We start from the raw sequence: 25,674 nt of genomic DNA on the forward strand, positions 1-25,674 counted from the left end.
TTGCTTCTTCTAGCATGGAAGAATAAAAATGAAAATCACTCTAAATCTCCCTGGCCTCTGTCTCTCCCTCTGTTTGGGCCAGGGCTCACAGATTAAGACTTCTCATAATATCACCCAATACTAGGAAATTACCATCTATCTCGTTCTGCTTTCCTTTCCTTCCAAGTATGTCCTGACACCAAGGCATCCAGACTTTCGCCTGATCCTCCCTTCAGGCCTTTTCCAACCTCACAAGGGCACAACAAAGGGTGCTTTATAATATGTTTACTCTTTGATCCCTTTTGCATCTCTTATCTAAGAGATCTAAGAGATGGTGCCAAGCACAGGGAAAACACAAAGTTGTGACAAGCAAAATGCCACCCTGGCTGCTAATGCTTACCTGCAGCCTCAGCAAGCAGACATCCCCAAAGGGGGCAGGGTGACCCAAAAGAGCACTGTGGACTTGTAGTTCGCTCTCTCGAACTTTCTGCTCCAGCTGAGAGATGTGTTTCCTCTGCCTGCAAAAGCCAGTAGAGGGCCAGGGGTTTAGCTCAGTGGCACAGTGCGTGCCTCACAAGCGCAAGGTCCTGAGTTTGATCCTCGGTACAAAAAAAAAAAAAAGCCAGTACAAACATCTTTGGATACTAATACTAAGCCCCTTATAATACAAGTCCCTACTTTCCTCAGATAGACGACTAATGATCCCTACTATATAAGCAAAAACTTTGATTTTGAACATTAAACTCTGCTGAAGAAAAACAAATGAGAAATACGACTACCTAAGTACAGAGGCACATTCCCATAATCTCAGCACTTTGGGAAGCTGAAGCAGGAGGATCATAAGTTCAAGTCTTACCTAGGTAACTTAGTGAGATCTTGTCTCAAAATAAAATAAATTAATTATTTTTAAAAGGTGGGTTGGGATATAGCTCAGTGGCAGAGCAGCCTCCAGTACCACCAGTACCACCCCTCCTATGGACACACACACAAAGGAGAAAAATGACTGAGGGAAAATGAGAAAAGATCAGCGGCAAGAAATCAGCTAACCCCTGGAGAAATACACAACTTGTGTTTCACAGATACACGAACAGGCAATTTATCAACCTACCTCTACTGTAAGGCAAGGTGTGGGCGTGAACACGAAGGAGTGTACTGCCCTTGGGAGGACCTCATTAGGTGTCCTCAGAGGGACCTGGGAGAGCAGAGGCTGGCCTTGCAGCACCCCTTGCCATCTTACTTGTCAATGAGAAGTTCCTTTTCCTTCAGAAGGTGTTCATTACTGTTCAAAATGCTGATCCACTGTGCTGGTTCTAGGGTGGGAAGTAAAGGAGCAAAAGCAGCAGGATGATGGCAGATGGCTCCATTCTGAAGCTGGAAGACAAACAGGACAGAGGGGCTTGATTTTGACTATAAGCACCTAAAAACACCTGAATAGTACTAGCTGGGTCTGGAGTCAAGGCCCAGTTTGGCTCAGCCTGGTAAGGCCAATGTTTACGAAATAATTTTAGCTCTGATGTATGACTGGAAAGAACCTGCCAGAGAGGTTTCTGCCAACTAAACACTCCTTGTTCAGAGTCTAGTTTCTAAGGTCAGTTATCTTTTATTATCTGGCAATAGAGGCAAACTAGGAGCTAAGATATCCTCACCAACCAGGGAAGGTAAATATGTCCTGCTTCCTTCCTTTCCACTCTGTAGCTGCTTGAGGACATGAAAAGAAATACAAAAGGGGTATAATGAAAAGAACACATGGGATCAAAGGGGATTTTTTTTTTTTGGTACTGGGGATCGAACTCGGGATCTTGTGCTTGTGAGGTAGTTGCCAGAACCTCTGAGCTAAATTCCCAGCCCTCAAAGGTGATTTTTAAAACTTAGCTCTGCTACTTATCAGCTTTGTCACCCTGGACAGATTATTCTAAGGACCTGGTAAATTCCTACCTTTACCTCATTAGAGCTAGGAGAACTAAACCAAATTCTCTACATGAAGTACCGAGTCTAGTGACTGTTATATATATACAGTCATATCTTGGTAAGTGATTGCACTGAAAATTGTTGGATTTGGTATTCAGTACATTCTAGCATGAAAATTTAGTCCTGGTCTTGTTGTTTGGTCTTGACATGCAAGCTGGAACTAGTGTTGACTGCCTCATGACTTGCTACCCTTTTCAGCTAAAACAATCTATTTGGTACTTGTTTTTGTTACTCTAAGCCTCCTGGAACCAAGTAACAACGAGTACCAAGGTACCACTGTAGGTAAATATGCAATTAATGTTCGTCTCCTACCTTTTTGGGTTTTCCCTTGTAATTTTACTTTGATGAGCCTATCTGGTGTTTGATTAGACCATCAACAGATTCAATGGCCCAGAGCTTACAAGCTTTCATTTCCTATCTACCAATATCTTATTTCTTAATAGTCGTTCTCTTTAGAGTTAAAATTTATAGGGTAGAGATGGATGTGGCGGTACATGCCTGTAACCCCAGAACTCTGGAGGTTGAGGCAGGAGGACTGCCATGAGTTTGAGGCCAGCCCTGGCTACATAGTAAGTTCAAGGCCAGCCTGAACTACATATAGATACCCTGTCTCAAAAAATAAACAAACAGGGTCAGGGATTTAGTTCAGTGGTGCAGTGCCTGCCTCATAAGCGCAAGGTCCTGAGTTTGATCCCCGGTACTAATAAATAAACAAATAAATGAAACAAAAAATTTATAGGGTAAGCTGGGTGTGGTGGTGCTCACCTATAATCCTAGCACTTTGGCAGGCTAAGGCAGAAGGACTGCAAGTTTGACGTTACCTGGGCAATTTAGTGAGAACCTTTCTCAAAATTAAAAAAAAAAAAGCCTTATAGGGTAAAGGTTATACAGCTCTAATAACCATGTACAATCTACAAATTCCAAGGAAAGAAAGGTTTCTACCTGCATTTGCTCCATCTGTAAACGGATTAACTCCAGCTGCTGTCGACAAGTACTGAGTTCACAAGATTGCTCTCGGGGATGCCAAGGGTCAGGACTTGGTTGCCACATTTGAGAGGACAGAGGCTTGGAAAGCCCAGGAGCAGGCTGGAGTCCCAAAGGGAGCACTCCACTGCTGCTAGAGTGTGGTCCATTCCTCTCAAATACTGCCCCACTGCCTGGTGCCTTCTTGGCCTCAGGTAATACTTTATACAACTCCTTGTTTGGATCAGTTCTTGGATTGTGGAAGTGGACCCGGTAGTGGGGATCTGAATAAAGTGTATCCATAATGACGGATTGATTGACGGTAGGTTCCATACTAGGAACATCGAACTTCCTCATCTCTTCCTCTCTTTCATGGCCCACTGCTGGAAACCAGTGAGACTGCTCAATCCCATTTTCCCGTGTAGCACCACAGAGATACATGAGATCTCTAGACAGGCCTGGAGAACGTTTCACTGCACCAAATTCTCCATTTCTTGTCATCTCCACACTTTCAGCCAACCCTGACAAAGGGAGTTTGGAGGAAGAAGATCCAGCAGGTGTAGAATTTGGCTTGGCAGGAGAGGTCCCCAAAGTAGAAGGCATCACATGGGCTGTTGGAATGGTTATGTGACTTTTAATAGGCTGGAAAGAAGGGCTGCCACTTGAGCTGCAAAAATCTGTGGAGAGAATAGTCTTCTGTAAGTCAAAATTGAAGCAGCAAATTTTCTTGAGTTTGGCTGTTATGCCAGATGTTCTCTGCCTGTCCTTCCACTGGGCAGAAAGGGTACTAATATTAGAAGTACAAGGCAGAAAGACACAGCAGCCTACCTGGTAGATGTGTGTTCTAGGATTTCAAATGCAATACACAAGTTAAATCAACAAAAGGTAACAATAGCTTCATTTTTAAATTTATACTCTTTTATACTTGATTTTAAAATCTTGCAGTCAATAAGCAAAGCTGGAAAGTGAACTTAAAAAAAAAATCACTTACTTTAAGTGAAATGAATTAGGTCCTGCTCTTCTGAAAGCTGGAAAACTCCAGAAACTACAATCCAATCTAAAAATATCCTTTCCAAGGGGGTACCAGAATCAGCTGTAGCTTTCAAAAGCTTCAGATTGAAAGTGAGCAATGAAACTGGATTATTCAAAGAATAAGGTGAACCAGACAGTCCTGCTTAGTATCCAAGCAGGGAGCACAGCATCTGAGTCAGGATTCTGTTCTCTCTCCCATACCCCAGACCTGACTGCCCGGATATGGAAGTTATTCTTAGCAACGCTCAGGTTTCACTCTAGCACAGTGAACATTCTCAAGTGAGTACACACTGAAATCCTCTATTTTATAGTTTGTCTTTTACTTCCCCCTTGTTTGTTTTAAGTTTTTCCTTCAGACTACATTTGTAATTCCTATGGCTTCTGTCTGGTCTTGGGAAACAACTCTGACCAGCCTGGCTGCAGAAGGTTCACATTTCTACCTATCTCCAACTTTCAAGTATACTTTGAGGAAGATTACAAGGTCACAAAATGGATGTACTAGGCCAGTGGGTTACAGATAAGATGAGACTGTAAGGTCACATATCTGCTATTAGGTTTTTTTTTAGTACCCGGTATTGAACTCGGGTCCCTGTGCTTGTGAGGCAGGCGGCAGAACCACTGAGCTAAATCCCCAGCCCGTATCTGCTATTACTTTTTTTTTTGGTTCCGGGGATCAAACTCGGGTCCTTGCGAGCCAGGCGGTGGTGGAACCACTGAGCTAAATCCCCAGCCCTGCTATTACTTTTAACAGGTAGAAAACTGAATAAAGGGGCTGGGGATTTAGCTCAGTGGTTTCACCGCTTGCTGCACAAGTACAAAGACCCGAGTTCGATTCCCAGTACCAAAAAAAGAAAAAAAAAAGAAAACTGAATAAAGAATCTGGGGTGGTGGCACATACCTGTAATCCCAAAACTTGGGAGACTGAGGCAGGAGGATTGCCACAAGTTCAAGACCAGCCTGGACTACAGAGTGAGCTCAAACCCAGCCAGAACTGCATAGTGAGATCCTGGCTCAAAAACAAAACACACACACACACACACACACACACACAATCTGTTTAACAATGTGAATTAAATATAGCCAATCAATTTACCGGGGGAAACATCCAGACCAATGTTTGATTTTTTGTTTGTTTGTCTGTTTGATTTTTTAAAATACCTATTGGTCAAAATGAAAAGGTCCCATGACTGCACATGTAGAGAAAAATCTTAAGTCAAAATTAAACAAATACAGTTGGGTGTGGTGGCACACACCAATAATCCCAGCATTCAAGAGGCTGAGGCAGGAGGACTGCTGAGAATTTGAGGTCAGCCTAGACCACATGGTGAGACCCTATCTCAAAAAACAAAACAAAACAAAACAAGTAACAACATCCTTAATTATAGAACTGATAGAAGGAATATTACAGTCAAGGCTAGCAGTGTAGCTCAGTGGTAAAGCACCTGCCTCCTCAGTACAAGAAAAACAAAAACCTTACGGTCATGAGATCAGAATCTAATAACCAGCTGAGGGACCTTAAGCAAGCTGTTTAACCCCTAAGGGAATTTCTGTTATTCACTAGCAACAAGGAGTTAGAATGATTTAAAATCCTGTCTACTTCAAAATCTGTAACTCAATTTTACACAACATTTGCTAAGCACAGTTCACATATACACTCAGTTATCAAACTATTAAAATTAGTGATAGGTGTCTAGGAGTTAGTATTAGATGTAGGGTTTTTTCCCTCTTTCCCTTTTCATTCCTTTATCTTTTCCAAACATTTCTATTCTTTTTTATTTTGTTTTGTTTTTCCGTTTTTTGAGACAGGGTCTCACTATATAGTTCACTCTGGCCTTGAACTCACTATGTAGCCCGGGCTGGCCTCAAACTTGTGGCAATCCTCCTGCCTCAGCTGCCCCAGTGCTAGGATTACAAGTATGCACCACCACACCCAGCTATTCTTTTTCTGCCATGCTAGAGATCAAACACATGCTAGGCAAGCACTCTACCACTGAGCTATACCCCCAGCCCCACTCTTTTCTTAAATAACTTTGAGATGTAACTCATACACTGTAAACTCACCCACCTAAAGTACATAATTCAACAGTTTTTAGCATATTTATAGAGCTGTGTAACTATCACTATGATAAGCTTTTATATTTTAATAACTCCAGGGCCAGGGATTTAGCTCAGTGGTGTCCCCACCTGTCTCAAAAGCACAAGGTTCTGAGTTCAATCTCCGGTACCAAAAAAACCCCAAATAAATATATTTTCATAACTCCAGAAAGAAACCTCTTACTCTTTAACAGTAGATGCTCCATTTCCCCTAAATTTCCCAGGGCATTCACCTATTTGTGGACATTTCATCTAAATGACCATGCAATATGTGGCCTTGTGTTCCTGGCTTTTTAAATAATTAGCATAATGGGCTGGAGGTTTAGCTCAGTGCGCCAGCACCTGCCTGGCAAGTGCAAGGTCCTGAGTTCGATCCTCAGTTGCACAAAAAAAAAAAAAAAAAAAAATTAGCATAATGTTAAAGTCTGTCCAACTGGCACCATCCGAGTACTTCATCTGTTTTTATTACCAAATAATATTCTATTGTATTGTAGGGATATACTACTCATCTGTTCATCAGTTGTGAACATGTAGGTTGTTTCTATGTTTTAATTGTTATGATAAGGCTACTATGAGCATCTGTGTATAAGTTTTTGTGTGGATTTATGTTTTCATTTGTGTGGATTTATGTCATTCATTGCAAGGCAGGCACGGTGCCACTGAGTTAAATCCCCGGCCCCACATTAAAAGTATTAAAATGACCAGCTTTGTGGTTGTAACCAACTCATTCAGTCATTTGAAATTCAGCTTTTTCATCTGTAAAATGGAAAAAGTACGCCACCTGCCTCCCAAGTGCAAGGACCCGAGTTTGATCCCCGGTGCCAAAAAAAAAAAAAGGAAACAGTAAAATATTTCATAAAGTTCTTAAGAGTATTAATGAGCAAATGTAGAAAAATTTAGCATAGTACTTATCACAAAGTATGTAACAGTGATTACTATTAGATCTTCTGCCCTCTAGGAACTCAGCATCTAAATAGAAATGCCCTTGTAAAGTACTGTCTGGCAGTTTGTACTTAATTTAAATAAAAAAATACAGCCAAGCATGGTGACATAGGCCTGTCATCCCAGCATTTTGGGAGGCTGAGGCAGGGCATATTCTAGTCCAGTCCGGGCAATTTAGTGACTTAGTGAGACCCTGTCTCAAATTCTTAAAAATTTTTTCAAGTGCAAGAACCCAAGTTCGATCCCCGGTACAAAAAAAAAAAAAAAAAAAATTTTTTTTCAAAGGGCTGGCGATGTAGTTCTATATGAAGGTCCTGTATTTATTCCCAAGTACCAAAGGGGGAAAAAAATGGCAGAGATAATAGATCTAAGAACGTAAAAAGGAAGATCAGCTAGGCATGGTGGCACATGCCTACAATCCCTGCACTCTGGGAGGCTGAAGCAGAAAGACAGCAAGTTCAAGGCCAGCCTAGACAATCCAGCAACTTAGTGGGAGCCTGTCTCAAAGTAAAAAATAAAAAGGGCTGGGGATGTACCTCAGTGCAAAGGGCCTGAGGTTCAATCCCTAGCACTGTTTAAAAAAAAAAAGTTATTTCAGGGGCTAGGGATGTAGCTCAGTGATACAGTGCTTGCCACTATTCTTGAGGCCCTTGGTTTGATCCCAGCACATCAAGAAAAACCACAGAAGAGGTGTGAGAAGTATCAGTTAAGAAGATTCAAGCAGCCAAGCATGGTGGTTACAGGCAGGAGGATTACTGCAAGTTCAAGGCCAGTCCAGGCTACATAGTCAGTTCAAGGCCAGCCTGAACTGTATAGTGAGACCCTGTATCAAAAAACTAACCTTACCTTCTGCAATGTCTGAGCATGATGTGCCAATGGCCGTGTCCCCACTGTCAGCTACACTTGAACAGCGGCTGAAGCGGCTCCGAAAGGCCTCTGAGAGAACTGGGGTCTGCCATTCAGTCCCCAGGGAACTTCCTTTTTGAATCACATTGGAACCTGAAACAAGAGGCATTTTCCACCTTTTGTGTGAACTAGCTGAGATCATTTTTAAAAAATCAAGTAAAGCTATGAGAAAATAGCCACACCCCACCCTTTTCTCTCTTCTGTGCCTACTGCACAGATATTAAGTGAAAATATTAAGTGAAAATAGCATGAGATGTGAGAATAATCAAAGACAGAAATAAGACCTATCAAGGGGGTCGGGGATTTAGCTCAGCGGTTTCGCACCTGCTGCATAAGCGCAAGGACCTGAGTTCGATCCCCAGTACCAAAAAAAACCCCCAATAAAAACCAAAAAAATTTTATTAGTACATGTTTGCAATATATAATAATTATATTCACTGTGGGAAGTTGGTATTTATAACATATCTTAATTCTTTCTACTTCCCCTTCTCTCTTCTCTCCATTTTTTGTTTCCCTTCCTCAAAATATTCTTAATCTATGCTAGAGATAAATTCTCCAGTCTCCTATGCCAGCACAAGAACTGCTGGCACCCAAGAATTCCAATGTTGTGTGGGCTAGCAGATGACTGAACAACCCAGAGGACTACAAAGACAACACAGAAGACAGTAATTTATACTGTGTTTTTCTAATTTGAAATGGAACTATGTTACAAAGTTATTCTGTTTCAATTCTTTATGTGTTCTCCCCTCCCAACAATCACATGGTCTTGTTGGAAGCTATGTAGGACCAGAGATAAATAATCATTCTTTCAGAGAGACCCATTTTTATATTCAATGAGCCTCATGTTATCTGTATTGAGTGCCAGCATTTCAATGAATACTTATGTCCTCAGTACCCTTAAGGAACATGAAATATAAGAAAAGTTAGAAATTAATCCAGAAAACTTTGATTACTCACCTGGTGAAGTAGCATGAGACGTCCTCTCATTTGGGTATTTCTCTTGCATGGCCATGTAAAATTAAGGAATAACTGTAAAATTAAAGAATAACCCATTAGATCTCTCTAGTACTTTAATTTCCTGTAACTCAGTTCCCATTCAGCTGAAACTGTCAAACTCATTCTGAGGCTATATGAATTAACAAACTCAGTTTGTTCATACTACAGCTTACTAGTTCTTACAACATGCTTCTAACACTAGACTGGGGGTGGGGGATGTTTCCCTCACACATCACACAAGCAATTTTGCAGAGGACACGAGCCGTTATCTTTTTCTTTTTTCTTTTTAATAACAAAACACTTATTGGTACACTGTAGGTATACTTAATGACATCATTCATCATAGGGAATTTGCATCTGTAATGATACATCCCACCTCTTTTTCCCATTCATGCCCCTATCCTCAAGCCCCCTCCCCTATATACAAAAGCTTTGTTTCTATTTTTTCCTTCTATTTCCTCTCTCTTTTTTTCTCTTGTCTCTTGCTTCCTTTCTTCCCAGCTGGTTATCTTCTAAATTCACTCAATTATGACACTATCTATCTGGAGATAGTGTCAGATCCAACAGTCTGGGGATTCAGTCCCACAAGACCATCCCACCTCAAATACCAACTGTGGGGCCGGGCATTTAGCTTAGTGGTTTTGCTGCCTGCTGTGAAAGCACAAGGACCGGAGTTCAATCCCCAGTACCAAAAAACACCCAAACAAACAAATACCAACTGTGATCCCCCTCCCAGTTGTTTTACCTGTGCTTCTGGCCAACTAGTTATAAATCAAGGTTCCTAGCCAAGCATATGCCTGTAAGTCAGCACTTTGGGAGACTGAGGCAGTAGATAACAAATATGAGCCCAGCCTGGGCAACTTAATGAGATTTTGTCTCAAAAAGGCGGGTGGGGGATTAGGGTGCAGCTTAGTGTGAAGGCCCTGCGTTTAATCTCCAGTACTGCAAAAACGAAAAACTTCCCATGACCCCCTCCCTCTCTGGATTCCACTGATTTGCTAGAGCAGCTCAGGGAACTCAAGGAAACACTTTAAATGTACTGGTTTATTGTAAAGGATATTATAAAGGACACAGATAGATACACAGGGCAAGGCATGTAGGAGATGGTATAGAGCTTCCATACCCTCTTGGCTATGCCATCCTCTAAGAAGCTCCACATGTTTAATTTTTCAGAAGCTCTCCCAAGCCTGTCCTCTTGGATTTTTAGGGGGGCTTCTGACCAACTAGCTATATTATTACTTGGGCAATTCTGATTAAATCACTATGCAACTTAACCTTTGGCCACTACTGTCCCCAGAAGTTGGGGCTGCAAGCCTCAACCTTCTCATTCTGTCTTGGTCTTTCTAGTGACCAGCCCCTATCCTGAAGCTACGCAAAAGAGGTCAGCCAACAGTCAACTTATTAGCATATAACGATTTTATGTGTATGCCAGGAAAAAAGGCGAAGAACAATCACAACCATATAGAATATTCAAGTATACTTCCACTTTTACTCCTCAGAGTATTTTAAAAAGGAAACAGCAAGGCATGCTGGCACACACCTGTAATCCCAGCCTTTGGGAGGCTGAGGTAGGAGGATCACTGGAAGTTCGAGGCCAGCCTGAACAGCATGGCAAGATGGTCTCAGAGGAGCAGGGGGAGAGGGGAGAGGGGAGAGGGGAGAGGGGAGAGGGGAGAGGGGAGGGTAAACTAAGAGCTGGCTTGTATCCTACTTCTCTTCCTAAAGCAAGCAGTGGAAACCTAGAACCAGATTCCCAATATGGATCCCAGAACCCTTCCAATTGTTACAACATCACAAAATAGTATTACTTTTTTTTTTGGTACCAGGGATCGAACTCAGGTCCTTGTGCTTGCACAACAGGTGGTGAAACTACTGAGCTAAATCCCTGGCCCAATAGTATTACTTTTAACTAATCTTTGCCATGGAACTTCTTAGCCATGGGGTACCTGATGGGAGGGGTAGGAAGCAAAAGGAACTAAAGAAACAAACCAACAGTAAAATATTATACCCACAATTAATTATATTATGATTAATATAAAACAAACTCCCAGGTTCGTGTTACACATATATCTTGATCATAAACACAACTCCAATGCTTAGCTGGGAACACATGGTTTTCTTCCCATTTCCCCATCTCAAAATATTTAAGTTTAAGGGTAGAGGCTGATAAATCAGCAGAGACTAATTACTATATGTGTAAATAAAAGCTTTACTTATAACTTGCAATGACAAACAGTATATCTGCATACTTCAGAGGCTACACGGTGAAGTTCAGAGCCCTGACTCAGATCTGACTGATTTGAAGCTGGAACAAATAAGCCTGAGCACACTAAACTTCCAGTTAGCAATTTATTAGCTGTGTAACCTTGTGTAAAGTTTTTAATATATCTGTGCCTCAGCTTCTTCATATGAAAATGATGAGTAGCTGGGATCACAGGATTATAGGTTGTACACCACCATGCTGAGCTAAAAGATATGAATTTAGAAACTTTGAATTAATAAGCACTCCAAAAGAATTTGGGACAATCCACAGAACAATTTTTAGAGGGGAAATTCAACTTTGAAAAAAATTTTTAGAAAGAGTAAATAGTACTAATTCTCTAATGTACTTTACTGACCTCTACAGTTGTATCTTAGTAACAACAACCCTAGTGGTCACTAATTCACTGCTTCTGTAACAGATTTCTATACATACATACCAGGTGAAACAAACTTTGCTCAGTAGTCAAAACTTCAACTTATGGCTAGTATCATTTATGGCTAGACAATTTATAGCTAAGCTAATGATAACACAAGATGATTACCTATCTACTAGTGATTACTTTCCTGATACCAAAATCCTTTCCTTGCTAGGCTTGATGAAGTAAGCCTCAAATCCCAGCTACTTGGGAAGCTGAGACAGGAGGATCTCCAGTTGGAAGCCAGCAACTAAGTGAGATCCTGTTTTAAAAAAAGAGTGGTGTACTCATGTAATGGTACAAGATCCCAATGATGAATGTAACTGTATTTTATACCTAAAATGTACCAATAAAGTTAATGGGGAAAAAAAAAAAGATGATGACTGAAAACTTTTGATGTGTCCAAAACACAGAGTACTTCATTAAACTCTATACTTAAAAAAAAAAAAAAAGAGTGGTGGGGTGGGATTTGGTGGTATCCACTTGTAATCCCAGCACTCTGGGAAGCTGAGGCAGAAGACTGCAAGTCCAGCCTGGATGACTTAGCAAGATTCTATCTCAAAAAGGGGGAGGGGTAGCTGGTGCTGGAGCTCACTGTGAAGGTCCTGGGATCAATCCCCAGTACCACAAAACAACAAAACAAAAAACTGGGAGGGTGAGGCAGGAGGATCACAAGTTCAAACTCATCCTGGGAACTTAAAAGATGCAGGGAGACTGTCTCAAAGACAAAAAAAAAAAAAAAAGAAAAATAACCTGGAGACATAGCTCATTGCAAAGGTCCTGGGTTCAATCCCCAGTACTACAAAACAAACAAACACAATTTCTTTACCTCTTTCTTTAAAGGTTAACAAAACAGCTGGGGATGTAGCTCAGTGGCCCTGCACCTGCCTACCAAGTGCAAGATCCTGAGTTCAATTCCTGGTACCAAAAAAAAAAGGTAGGCCCAACAGATTCAGACTTTTCCAAATTCAGATGAGTTAGGAATAAGGTGACAAAAGAACTCCTAGTTAAGCAGTTACCCTACGACTCACTAATTCTATTCTTAGGTACACCATGATCCATCTGTATCCAGAGGATTGGCTCTAGGAACTCTCACAGATACCAAAATCCATAGATGCTCAAGATGCCTGACACAAAATGGCACAATTGCATATAATACCTATTTACCTTTTAAGTCATCTCTAGAGGCTAGGTAACGTGCTGCAGGCATGTAAGTCCCAGCTACTTGGGAGGCCAAGGCAGGAAGATCACTTGAGCAAAGAGGCTGAGGACAGCCTGGGCAATACAGTGAAAGACCCAGCCTCATCTCAAACAACAACACATTATAATATCTACATTACTTATAATACCTAATACAATATAAATGCTATGTAAATACTGCTTTACTATACTGTTTAGGGAATGATGAAAAAAAGTATGTACATGTTCAGTACATATGCAATCCCTCCCGAGTATATTTTCAATCCACAGGCGGTTCAATCTACAGATGTAGAACTCAGATACAGATATAGAGACATAACTGTGTATTCATGAGAAATGAACAGTATGTTCACACAAAAACATGTAGGTGAATGTGAATAGCAGCGTTTACAATAGACAAAAAGTAGAAGCTGGGCATGGTTGCACAGGCCTGTAATCCCAGCATTCTGGGAGGCCGAGGCAGAAGGGCACAAGTTCAAGCCCAGCCTGGGCAATTTAGGAAGATCCTGACTCAATATTTTAAAGAAGGGCTTGGGAGCTGGGCATGATGGTGCACACCTGTAAGGAATTGGGAGGCTGAGGCAGGTGAATCGCCATGAATTTGAGGCCAGCCTAGGCTACACAGTGAGTTCAAGGGCAGTGTGGAATACAAAGTGAGATCCTGTCTCATAAAACCAAAAAAACCCTGGGTAGGTTTTTTAAAACCCCTGGTAGCTCAGTGGTCTTGCCGCCTGCTGTGCAAGCGCAAGGACCCAAGTTCAATCCCCAGTACCAAAAAAAAAAAAAAAATCTGGGGAACTGGGGGTGAAGTTCAGTGCAAATGTCCTGCGTTCAATCCTCAGTACAAAAAAAAGAAAGGGCCGGGGATTTAGCTCAGTGGTACCGCCCCACCTGCATCACAAGTGCAAGGTCCTGAGTTCAATCCCCGGTTAAAAAAAAAAAAAAAAAAAGAAACAACCAAAATGTACATAAACTGATAAAAGGATAAATAAAACGTGGTATATACTCATATAATGGAATATTACTTGCTAATAAAAGGAGTGAAGTACTGATATATGCTACAACATGGATAAACATTAAAAACATGCCAAATAAAAAAAAAACATGCTTGGGCTGGGGATTTAGCTCAGTGGTTTTGCTGCCTGCTGTGCAAGCGCAAGGACCTGAGTTCGATTCCTGGTACCAAAAACAAAATTTTTTTTAAACCATGCTAAATGAAATAAGTCAAACACTGAAGGCCATATACTCTATGATCCTATTTATATAAAACGTCTAGAAAAGCTAAATCTACAGAGACAGCAGATTACTGCTCACCAAGAAATGAGAGGAAGGGGGTGAGGGAAACAGAGACTGGTGGTTTCTTTTCAGGGTGATCAAAATATTTTGGAATTAGATGGTGGTAATAGTTGAACAACTTGGAGAATATACTAAAAACTACTAAATTATACACATATAAAATGGAATTTTATGGTATATGAATTATATGTTATTTTAAAAAGTACTCCCAAAATAATATAGACTAAGTCATTCTTGACTTTTTCCTACTAAGTTCAGAATTAAATGAGCAACTAGCAGAGATTTTTAGGACCTACTAAAGGACACAGAGATGTCCTAGGGTAAAACTGAGAGAAATGAATGGAAGCAGACAAGGAAAAAAAAAGTACCCAACATGTTTTATTTCTATATTCAAAGCCCTTTATACTACCAAAATATCCATTTATTCAAAAAAGTTAACAATTTATGATTGATCAAGCACAATGTTACATGCTTTACAGGTATTGTAGCTCACATTTAATACAACAATCTACAAGGCAGTTACTATATATTTTTGTTGTTATTGCTGTTTGTTTTTGGTTTTGTTTTTTGAGACAGGGTCTCACTACATAATTCAGGCTGGCCTTGAACACACAATAATCCTCCAGCCTCAGCCTCCCCAGAGCTGGGATTACAGGTGTACACCATACCTAGAAAGGCAATTACTAGGATGGCCTCATTTTATGGATAAGAAAATAAAGGTTTAGACAGGTGAAGACCATACAATTAGGAAGAGGCTTCAAAGCCAGAACTGTGATATAATGCTTTAAGTGTTTAGCCAGTATTCTTTCTGTGTATGACAAAACAAAAAGAGAAATGAAGGAAGTTACTAAGGCACCACTGAGTCAGAGTTTCTGCCTCAGACAGCCAGAGTTGCAAACCTCAAAGTTAGGAGCAGGGACAGTCATATAATTCTCATTTCACCCCTGTTCATCACCCAGGCTCTATTTCCTAAATTGCTAACCAACAGTTGGATTTTGCCTGTTAGAAATATTTCTCCTCTTGAAGAATTACAATCTTAGGGTTGCATGTCACACATAGCAGCTGTTGAGAGAACCACATCAAGTCAGGAGCGGATTTGAAAAGATACACAGGCAGCTGACAGATACATTAAGAATCTCACACCAAGCTGGGCGTGGTGCCGCACACTTGTAATCCCAGCACTGAGGGAAGAGACTGGGGAGAAGAACTGCCAAATTCAAGCTCATCCTGGGCATGTAGCAAGCCCTGGTCTCAAAACAAAAAAAAATTTAAAAAGGGGTAGGGGGCCGGGGATTTAGCTCAGTGGTTCTACCGCCTGCCTCACAAGCACAAGGTCCTGAGTTTGATCCCAGGTACCAAAAAAAGGGGGGGGGGCCTAGGGACACAGCTCAGTGGAACAGAGCCCCTGAGTTCAATCCCTAGTACTGAGAAAAATCTCATACCATCACATTATATTCATGGCCTTCATTGCTCATTAAACAGACTTAGTGTAAAAGAACATAATTCCTTGCCAAGAAGCTGTCTTTACAAAGAATAAGACTGCGATTTTTTTTTTTTTGATACCGGGGATCGAACTTGGGACCTTGCACTTGTGAGGCAGGTAGCGAAACCACTGAGCTAAATCCCTGGCCCTAGACTGGGATTTTCTGCTTCAGCCTTCTTAGTGCTGGGGTTATGGGGTCACAGGAATGCGCCACCACACCAGGCTCAAGGTCAAGGTACAGTTACCCTAATCATCCTTAACCTAGCACACTGTATTCAATTCATTAACCAAAATTTACTGAGTACCTATTTGCCTGGCCATTTATGCCACAAGCAGGAAATGTACCTGTGTAAAAGAAAGACATGGTCCTGCTCCTCCTGGTTTACTGGGGTGAAGTGCAGAATATGCTGTTAGACAATATACCTGAACACATTAAACTTCCAGTTCATCCAAAGCACAAGCTCCTTTTTGCTATGGCAATGCTCCTCAACTTCAGCACTACTGACACTTTGGCTCCGCTAATTCCTGGAAGGAGAGAGGCTGTCCTGCACACTGCCAGATGCTTAGCAGCATCCTGGCTCCTTCCTACTAGGTATCAGCAGCCATCTCCGACTTGTGACGATTAAAGATGTCTCCAAACACTGTCAGGTATTCCAAGAAGCAAAATCATCCTGGCTCATAAGCACCGATCTAGGGCCTTCCCAAATACTGCCTGTGGCCCAGTCTTTTATTTTTTTCCTTTGTGGTACCAAAGATTCAACACAGGGTACACTGAGCTACATCCTCGGCCCTTTTAATTTTATGTTGACGTTGTAGTCTCAAATTGCCCAGGCTGGCCTCGAACCTGCTATGCTCCTACCTCGGACTACGGAGTGGAGTAGATGAGATAATAGGAGTGGACTGCCGGTCCCCCAACCAATCTACTCTACACATCCTTCCAATCTCAGTTCATACTCCCAAGGCCCCAGGGGACGGCTCCTAAACCGCCCTGGCATGAGCCTAGGGACTTCCCAAGTATTGCCTGTCCCCCAATCTTTTTTTCCCCCTGTATTGACCTCTCTGACGAGAACAGTCCTCCGCCCCGTACTGGGGATCGAACCCAGGGCCTCATGTACGCTAGGCAAGCAATCTACCATCCCCAGCCCCTTAGATCCGTGCTTTGTTTTGTGTTCTTTATAAAATCTCTCTACCCTGCACTTATTGAGTGCTACCTGAGTAACATTCGCTTAACGTATTGCTCTTGGGACTGTGTGTTCCCACGGCGCAAGGAAGGCGCTATTCAAAGGCTGTGGAGGGAATGACAAGGACAAAGCAAGATAACGGAGGAGAAGAGACCGGGCTACTAGGGGTCGAGGGGAGGGCAGTACTTTAGGAGGCTGAGGCTGAGAGACCAGACCGGGGATGGGGGTGGGGGTGGAGTGGCGGGTTACAGCTTAGTCACTCTGCGCATGCGCGCTCCGCTGTCCCGCGTCCCCCACGGAGGCCGGTCGCTCCGCCTGAGCTACTCCGATGGGGGTCCTGAGAACTTACCCGGGCCTGAAAACTGGCTGCAAAATCTCTCACTCAGGGATACTGTCTGCGGCCACCACGTCTGCCTCGGGCGGCGGTTGCGTTCCTCAGCTTGACTAACGGCCGTTACACGCGCGCCAGGTCGCACAACAAGAGCGCGCGCCCCCCCCAGCCCCGCCTCTTTCTGCCTACCTCTGACCAATCAGAAGTCAAGCCGCGTGAATCTCCCGCCCCTTTTTGCCCACCTCGGACAAATCCAGAGTGCAGCCCTGCCGGTGTCCCGCCTCTGCACGTTGTCCTCGGCGCCTGCCAGCCAGATCGCTCTGCGCATGACCCCGCCGCCCCAGAGCGGTCTACTCCGCCCTGTGGAGTCCTCCCGGGAGGCGGAGGCGGGCTCTTGGAGTTGCGGAAGGGCCTGCTAGGACGGGGAAAGGCGCGAAGCTGGCAGCCAGGGCACTTGGGAGTCCCACCTTCTTCCCTCCTACTGTCACCTATCTGTCCGCCCTCCTGAAGCGAGGGCTCAGGTTGTGACCAGGATTTAGGATGGAGCCTGGGTCACTGGGCTTAGTCTGGGCCCGGGCTACCACCGTGGATGGATAATGAACCCGGCTGTGACAGAATGAATGAATTTAGGGGATAGTCTCTGAAATGAGGGCCTGTTGCCAGGCGTGGTGTCGCATGCCTGTGATCCCAGCACTCGGGAGGCTGAGACAGGAGGATCGCCGTGAGTTCCAGGCCAGCCTGGACTCCATAGTGAGTTCAAAGCCAGCCTGAACTATGTGGCGAGAACCTGTCTTGAAAAGAAAAAACTTGTTAATAACTGCTAAGCTTAGCTGTTTGAAGGATTTTACTAGCCACTTTCAGACCCTTGTAAATTCTTATGTCTCTTGCTCCCCCCCCACACACACACCGAGGAAGTGGCTGAAAGTTGAGTGTCCCTAGTTGATGGCTTCTATTTCTTTTGTGAGGCCGTAGGAAACAGAGACATGTGGAAGACTTAAGAAAAATGGGGAAGATTTAAAGAGATGCAGAGACAAAAACCTGACTGGAGACAGTGGAAAAGTTGATTTAAATTTACAAATGGCTGCCAAGAGTCGTTATGTACTCCTGTGATCGAAATTTAATGGGGTGGCTGAGGCAGAAGGCTCCAAAGTTCTTCAGAGCCAGCCTAGGCAACTTAGTGAGCCCTTGCCTCAAAATAAATAAATAAATAACTCTGGGGATGTAAATCGGTGGTAGAGCACTCCCCTCCAGGCCCTGAGTTAAATCCCCAGTTAAAAAAAAAAGTACATTTGTGTAGTTTTCTTCAGTGGTTATCTGTAGTATAAAAGTAACTCCGTTATCTACTACTAATTTTCAAATATGAATGAATCCTCCTCCTCATATTTTAATAGACTTTTGGCTCTAATTTTAGAGAATATTCACAATCAATTTTTAGGTATTCTTAAATCTTCAGTTATTTTTGAAGGACTTGCTGCATATTTAATAAAATATATCAGTAAAACTATACCACCGACATGACTGAAAGAAAAGGACTGGATTTGGTCAGATATGTCTACCCTGATTTAAATTAAGTGCAAATTAATTATGATTAGACCTACTGCTTTCATAAGCAACATGTTGCCTGATAGATTTTTTTTTTTGAGTACTGGGGATCAAACTCAGGACCTTGCACTTTCAAGGCAGGTGCAGAACCGCTGAGCTAAATCCCCACCCCACCTGATAGATTATTGTATGGTTGCAAGATTTAAGAGACAGGATGGGCCAAGGATTTAGCTCTGTGGTGTTGCCGCCGGCCTCAAAAGTGCAAGAACCTGAGTTCGATTCACAGTACCAAAAAAAAAAAAAAAAGATTTAAGAGACAGGACAGACCATTGGGAAACAGAAGAATTTTATTCTAGGTTTAGGTGAACACTGGCCCAACAGACTAATGTCCAAAGGAAGAGCCTTGAACAAAGAAAAGTTCCAGTTTTCATACATTTGGTCAAAGTGGGGTGGTCTTCCTAGCAAACGAGTTTACATGAAACAAGACAAGGGCAGACATTTTTTAATTTAGCCTTGAAAGAAGACAGAGCCTTGTGAATCTTGTGAGAACAACATGACATAAACTTTGTTTATAAGTCATAGTTACCAATTTTATCTGTATCAGAACAAGGAGTTACAGCTACAGGCAGTGTGTGTGGGGGTAACCTAAGGAGTGGAGGGACTACCCAAAGAAGGAAAAACTTGTTTTTAAGTCCTGCTTCAGTATAAGCATCTGTTATTACACAATACCAAGTCTTCTTGAGCATGGTCAACTAAGTTTAAGCTTAGTAGCTTCCTTGTTCACTTAATTTTTATTTTATTTTTTTGTTTCTTTGAGACAGAGTTTCACTCTGTAGGCTAGGCTGGCTTTAAATTCACTATGTAGCCCAGGCTGGCTTCAGACTTAAAGTGATTTTTCCTGCCTCAGCCTCCTGAGTGCTGGAATTACAGGCATGCATCACAACACCTGGCTCAATTTCATTTTATTCTATTTTCTTTTTTAGATATTAAAGCATAGTATAATCAACATTTTGCCCTTATCCTTCAGGATGTCTTTTTTTTTTTTTTTGGTACTGGGGATCGAACTCAGGACCTTGTGCTTTTGAGGCAGGCGCCGGGACCACTAAGCTAAATCCCTGGGCCCTTCAGGGTGTCTTCTAAATTTAAAATAAAGGCAAGGATTAAGGTCTTCACTAGAAGGGCTTTTTGTTCTTTTCCCTAAGATGGTGTAAGATACCCAACACCCACAATTTAAAGGAAGGAGAGGTTTAATTTGATTCATAGTTTTGTAGGATTCAGTCCAGGGCTGGCTGGCTCCAAGGCAGAAAGAGCATGGTGGAAGGGCATGACAAAAGAAAGCTATCAACCTATGGCAGCCAGAAAGCAGAGAGAGAAGAGAGGAGCCAGGGACAAGACCTACACCCTATCAAATAAGGTCCCCAGTGGCCAGCCCCCTCCTATGAGGCCTAATTCCAAGTACATGAGATTTATAGGGAACATTTTAGATATAAACTATAACATTAAAGCATTAAATAACAAAATGCTCCTTCACATGAAATGGTAAGATTGTTAAATTTGCAGATTGGTGGTGTATTTCAGGGATAAAGCTCTTCCCCAGCATGTTTCAAGGCCCTGGGTTCAATCATGAGCCCCGAAAAAAAAAAAAAAACTATTAAATTTAACTTTCATCATGTTGCTGGTACCAACATTTTTCCACTGAAAAATTTATTTTAACATAATCATGTAGGCCAGGCACTGTGATGCACACCTATAATCCCAAAACTTGGGAGCCTGAGGCAGGAGGATCACTGTGAGTTCGAGGCCAGCCTGGGCTACATAGTGAGTTCAGGGCCAGCCTGAACTACGAAGCAATACCCTGTCTCACAAAAACAAAAACAAAACCCATAATCATGTATATCAAAAATGGTATTTTAAAAATTAAACAACAAAAAAGAAAGAAAAACAAAAAGCAAAGGGCCTTCCTGTGATTTTGTGAAATTGTACCTCATGGGTAGGTCTCAATTCTGCCAACTTATAAAGTCTGTCCTGATTTCTGGCCCACAGTACCTCTTCTCTATAAGGTCAAACCCTGGGTCTTGTGTACTTTTGGGTCCCTAGGGCCTAAAATAGGAACAGCTATGTAATAGATTCTATTTTTGAATGAATTAATGATAGTAGCACAACACTGGTGCCTATATCCATCCTCTCCTATGAAGGGGGAACTAATAAGATCAGAAATAATGAAGGGGTCAGAGGAAGAGATCTGGGCAATACCACAGGAAATGTTTAACCCTCATTCTGGAATTGCATAGTTCTTCCCCGTTTGCAGAAGAAAGGGAACTTAGAGCCAGCTGGACATGGACCAGGAACTTCCCCTGGAATAAGACAAAGTTCCCATGGTGAAGCAGAGATCACCTGGTCAAAAAACTTTCATTTTAAGTACAGGGAAACTGAAGACTTGTAGAGAATAAAGTGATTTCTCCCCCTGCCCCCAAGTTTTATGGTCAGATTAGACCATAGTCATGGAATTCCTTGCTGCTTAATGGCCATACCTTCCCCACCTGCCCTGATTATGGGGAGCAACATAATCCCCCCCCCCATAAAGAATTCCAGAGATGGAAAGAAGAGGCAGGGTGAGGAAGGACACTCCAATACTCAACAGGCCTATTCCTTACCAGATAGTTATTGGGTCCCACACCAGTCCAGTCTCCAACCTCTGGTCACTACAAGAGGACAGGCTACTTGCCTCTCTACCCTTGCTTCAGGCAAGTGAAGTAGAACCCAAGGGAGAGTGTTGGAGGTGTCTGGGCATGAATTTTATCAGAACTTCCTTCATTGTAGTGATTCCTTTGGACCAACTTGCTGCCCTCTAGCGACTGGAGGCTTTGAACTCTGAATCCATGTAAAAGCAAAGATTGAATTTAAGGCGTCACCCTCAAAGGCCAAGGCCAGCACTCTACCATGATTTCATCAGGATTGAGCACAGACTGATGCTTTTTGGAAGCTGGGATTCTGAAGGGCGGGATGAGGTGTCCAGTAAGAATAGATTTACTATGATGGCCTTTCCCCAGACGGTTGAAGCTTTGGAGGACTGTTACAGAGTAGAAAGAAATGTTCCAGGCTAGCGAAATTGACCCAAGAAAAGGCTGGTGTGAGAGACATCCTGGGAGAAGAGTGACCTGCTCTCCCATTGTGCAGACAATGGGAGAGAGAGGAAAACATGGCTCAGACCTGAGGTGCAAAGAGTGAGAACAGGACCCAGTGCCTCTCTGGGACAGAGGGAGAGGCAGGGCAGATGGAGGCCTGGGGAGGAGACTGGGTTTGGAGAGAAGTATGAAGGCGTGAAGATGGGAAGGAGTCAATGAAAGGTCGGTCTCAGCTGCACTACATTGTCCCCTCTGTAAGGTTGAAGACCGGCTGGGCGGGAAGCTCCAGAAGGTGAGTTGGGGAGGGCCCACAGCTGCACCTTCCAGCTGCCACCCTGCCCCCAGGCCTCACTGCTAGGATCTGACCAGGTTGGGACTTCACTGGAGACCCCTAGATACCCCCCCTTCCAAGTGGGGTCACCTGTCTTCAAGGTCTGGGTCTTCAAACTACGCCCTTTAGAGGCTGGGGGTTTAGCTCAGTGGTTCTGCCACCTGCCTCTCAAGCAAAAGGTCTCGACTTCGATCTCCGGTACCAAAAGAAAAAAAAAAGAATTTTCAAACTACACCCTTTAAACCTTTCTACCAACCCAAGCCTTCCCCCTGAAGGACAGGGCAATCCTGAGCATCACAACCCTCCAGGCCCTGCCTCGTCCCCGCCCCCACAGTGTGAGCCTTAGTAGGAGTCCTGTGGTCAGCTCTCCTTTTTCCCCTGTTTGGGGCACCAGCTCAGTGGCAGAGCTCTTTCCTAGCAGGCTTGAAGCCTTGGGTTTATTCCCAGCAAGGTGGGCACAGGAAGAGGTGGGGAATTAGGTTGAATTCAGCAATGGACTCTTTCAGGACCTGAACTGGAGCATAAGCAGTCCTTAGTGAAGCTCCTTGAGCCCTGTAGTTCTCCCATCTGTAAAGTGGGGAAAACAATATTTCATGTGGTTGTTTTTGTTGTTTTTTGGTTTTCGGTACCGGGGATCGAACTTAGGACCTTGTGCTTGGAAGGCAGGCACAGTGCCACTGAGGTAAATCCTCGGCTTGTTTTTGTTTTTTGAGAAAGGGTCCTGCTATGTAGTCCAAGCTGGCTTTGAACTCACAGCAATCCTCCTTACTCAGTCTCCAAAGCACTGGGATTACAGGCATGTACCACCATGTGCAATCCATCCATATGGTTGTTTGGAAGAATAAATGCTACAACAAACGATTCATTGTGCACTGTAAAATCTTAGCTTTTTAAAAAATTTATTTTTACTATTACATGTATGTAGTACACAATGATTATGTTCATCGTGGGGAGTTGTTATATGTGTATAACACATCTTAATTCTTATTTCCCCTTCCCCTGCCCTCTCTCCCCGTCTTGGTCCCTTTCCTATTTGCTCCCTCTTTGCTATTATCTTTTATTTTGTTCTTTAATTTATTTATACTTTGGGTTTTTTATGTATACAACATGCAGTATTTAAGCTTGTGTGTCTAATTTATTTCACTTAACATGGTTTCAAGGTGCATCCATTTTCCTATGACTCAGATTTATCCTTCTTCTTTTTTTTTTTTTTTTTGGTACCGGGGATCGAACTTGAGTCCTTGCGCTTGCTCAGCAGGCGGTGAAACCACTGAGCTAAATCCCCAGCCCAATATTTTATTTTTCTTTTATTTTATTTTTTTGGTACCGGGGATTGAACTTGGGACCTTTCGCTTTCGAGGCAGGCGGCCGAACCCCTGAGGTAAATCCCCGGCCCTAGATTTATCCTTCTTTATAGCAGAATAAGTAGTAAGTACTCCATTGTACCACATTTTCTTTACCCATTCATCTGTTGATGGGCATCTAGGCTGCTTCCAAGATTTAGCTGTTATGAGTTGGTGTCTTGCTGCTTGAACATGGTGTCTTTAACTCTTTCAGGAACATACCCGGAAGGAGAATAGCTGGGTGAATGGAATTTCTAGTTTTAGTTTTTTGAGGATTCTCCATACTGATTTCCATTGTGTTTGTACTAGTTTACACTCTCACTGACAATATAGAAGGGTTCCTTTTTCCTCGACTTGCCAGTATTTATTATTATTTGATTTCTTTGTTATGGCCATTCTTTCTGGGGTAAGATGGAATCTCAGTGAGGTTTTTTTATCAGCTTTTTTTCCCTTTTATCAGCTCAATGTTGCTTTAATTTGCATTTCTCTAATGGCCAGAGATATTGAACATTTTTTGATGTATTTATTGGCCATTTGTACTTCTTGTTCTGAGAAATGTCTGTTCATTTCAGTTCCCCATTTTTTGATTGGGTTTTTTATTTTGAGAAGTCTAGTTCTTTTGAGTTCTTTATATATTCTAGATATTTTGCTCCTCTTTGATGAGTAGCTGGCAAACACTTTTTCCCCATTCTGTAGATTCTCTCTTCTCTCTGTTGGTTGTTTCCTTTGGTATGCAGAAGCTTTTTAATTTGATGTGATCCCATTTGCTGAACTCTTTCTGTTATTTCTTGTGCCATTGAGGTTCTGTTCAGAAAGTCCATGCCTATGTGTATGTCTTCAAGAGTTTTGCCTATTTATCTTCCACCGGATTATTTATTTTAATATTTAGATCTTTGATCCACTTGGATTTTACTTTAGTACATGGTGAGAGATATGAGTCTAGATTCAATCTTATGCTTCCATATATTCCATTTTCCCAGCAGATTTATGTTAATATTAATCAAAAGTAGCCTAGGAATCAGGAGACCTAGCTTTTTTCCTAGACTGTTGAGTGTAAGAACTTGGCCTTCTGCATTCCCAACACTTAACAAAGTCTACCATTTATCACTTGTGTGAATTGAGCCTTAATTTCTCCATGTATAACTGGGAATGAAAATATAACTATCCTGTAAGAATGTGTTATGAGGCTTGAATGAATTATATATGCACAATGATTTAAACTGGATGGTATGGGGCAAATACCAGTATTAGTTATCATTACTATTAAATCCAGTGCCTGTCCAATATATAACATGGTATATAACACTCTGAAATGTTAGTGTTATTTTTCTTATCTTTTTTTTTGTACCAGGGATTGAACTTGGGACGTTGTGCTTGCAAGGCAGGCACTGGAACCACTGAGCTAAATCCCCAGCCCTATTTTTCTTATCTTGTCATTGGAAGTCCTCAATAATTAATTGAGGGAAGAAAAAAGAAATGTCATTTATTGGCTGTGAAATCTTGAGGTTTTAATCTCTCTGAGCCTTCATTTACTCATCTGCAAAATGGGAATGATAATGACACAGATGAGAAGCATCTGACTTTCTCCTTTTCCTGTCTGGCTAGAGGGGGGATAAGGTTTGGCTAAGAGCTGTCATGCTCCTCTCCCTTCTCACATCTCTTCAGTCCCCCTTGCTCCTCTCCCACAAAGTACTGGGACAACTTGCTTCAGCGTCCTCCCTGGTTATTTGGCAATACTCTCCTCCAGAGCTCTGACAGAATGCAGCTGGGCTCTAAGCCAGGATGCCACCCTCTCTTTGAAGAAGTGGGGAAGGAAACCACCCTGACATAGCTAAGATCAAGGGCAGAGGGATCCAGGCCCATTACTAACACCCCAATCTCCCCAAACCCCAGTTAGCTGTGATGAACGTAGCAGAGCTGCACTTTACCAATTTATGGTTTCTATCAGAATTGAGCAAAAGAACCCTCAGCTGCTTGGCAACAATAATACATTCATTCAACAATCATTCATTCACCCAGTACTTTTTTCTCCCTGAGATACAGAGAAAAGTGACAATATTTGTGCTCCTGGGTACAAAAACACCCAGAACAAGCCACAGCCTGAAGCTGGTCTGGTACTGGCAGATTATTGGGGTCTGATACATTACTTACCTCTCATTCACAGAATGGTGAGTGTAGAATTCTTGAAGACATGGGCATAGGAAAAGACTTTATGAACAAAACCTCAATTGTATGGGAAGTAGCAAAGAGAAGCAAAAACTGAGATATCATCTTATTAAAAAGA

General features: G+C 42.4%; 1 protein-coding gene across 4 annotated transcripts in view; it reads right to left on the reverse strand.

Moving 5' to 3' along the window:
• Cep85 (centrosomal protein 85) overlaps nt 1-17,219 on the reverse strand; it is a 32,799-nt gene extending 15,580 nt beyond the window's left edge. For 3 of the 4 annotated variants that reach the window (XM_087215507.1, XM_087215509.1, XM_004850641.3), the window contains exons 1-6: nt 17,068-17,219; nt 8,842-8,913; nt 7,825-7,977; nt 2,890-3,587; nt 1,217-1,350; nt 380-497 (exon numbers count right to left, since the gene is read on the reverse strand). In XM_087215507.1, the coding sequence (XP_087071633.1) occupies nt 380-497; nt 1,217-1,350; nt 2,890-3,587; nt 7,825-7,977; nt 8,842-8,896 (1,158 nt within the window). In that variant the 5' untranslated portion in view covers nt 8,897-8,913; nt 17,068-17,219. Of the gene's footprint in view, nt 1-379; nt 498-1,216; nt 1,351-2,889; nt 3,588-3,901; nt 4,144-7,824; nt 7,978-8,841; nt 8,914-17,067 lie in introns of those variants that run through there. The other variant, XM_087215508.1, reaches the window with a different exon arrangement.
• Between the last annotated feature and the right edge of the window lie 8,455 nt (nt 17,220-25,674).

The sequence above is a fragment of the Heterocephalus glaber genome, unplaced genomic scaffold, assembly GCF_053883595.1.
Source record: "Heterocephalus glaber isolate CG9 unplaced genomic scaffold, H.glaber_assembly_v1.0 deba00001452, whole genome shotgun sequence".
Lineage (NCBI taxonomy): Eukaryota > Metazoa > Chordata > Mammalia > Rodentia > Bathyergidae > Heterocephalus > Heterocephalus glaber.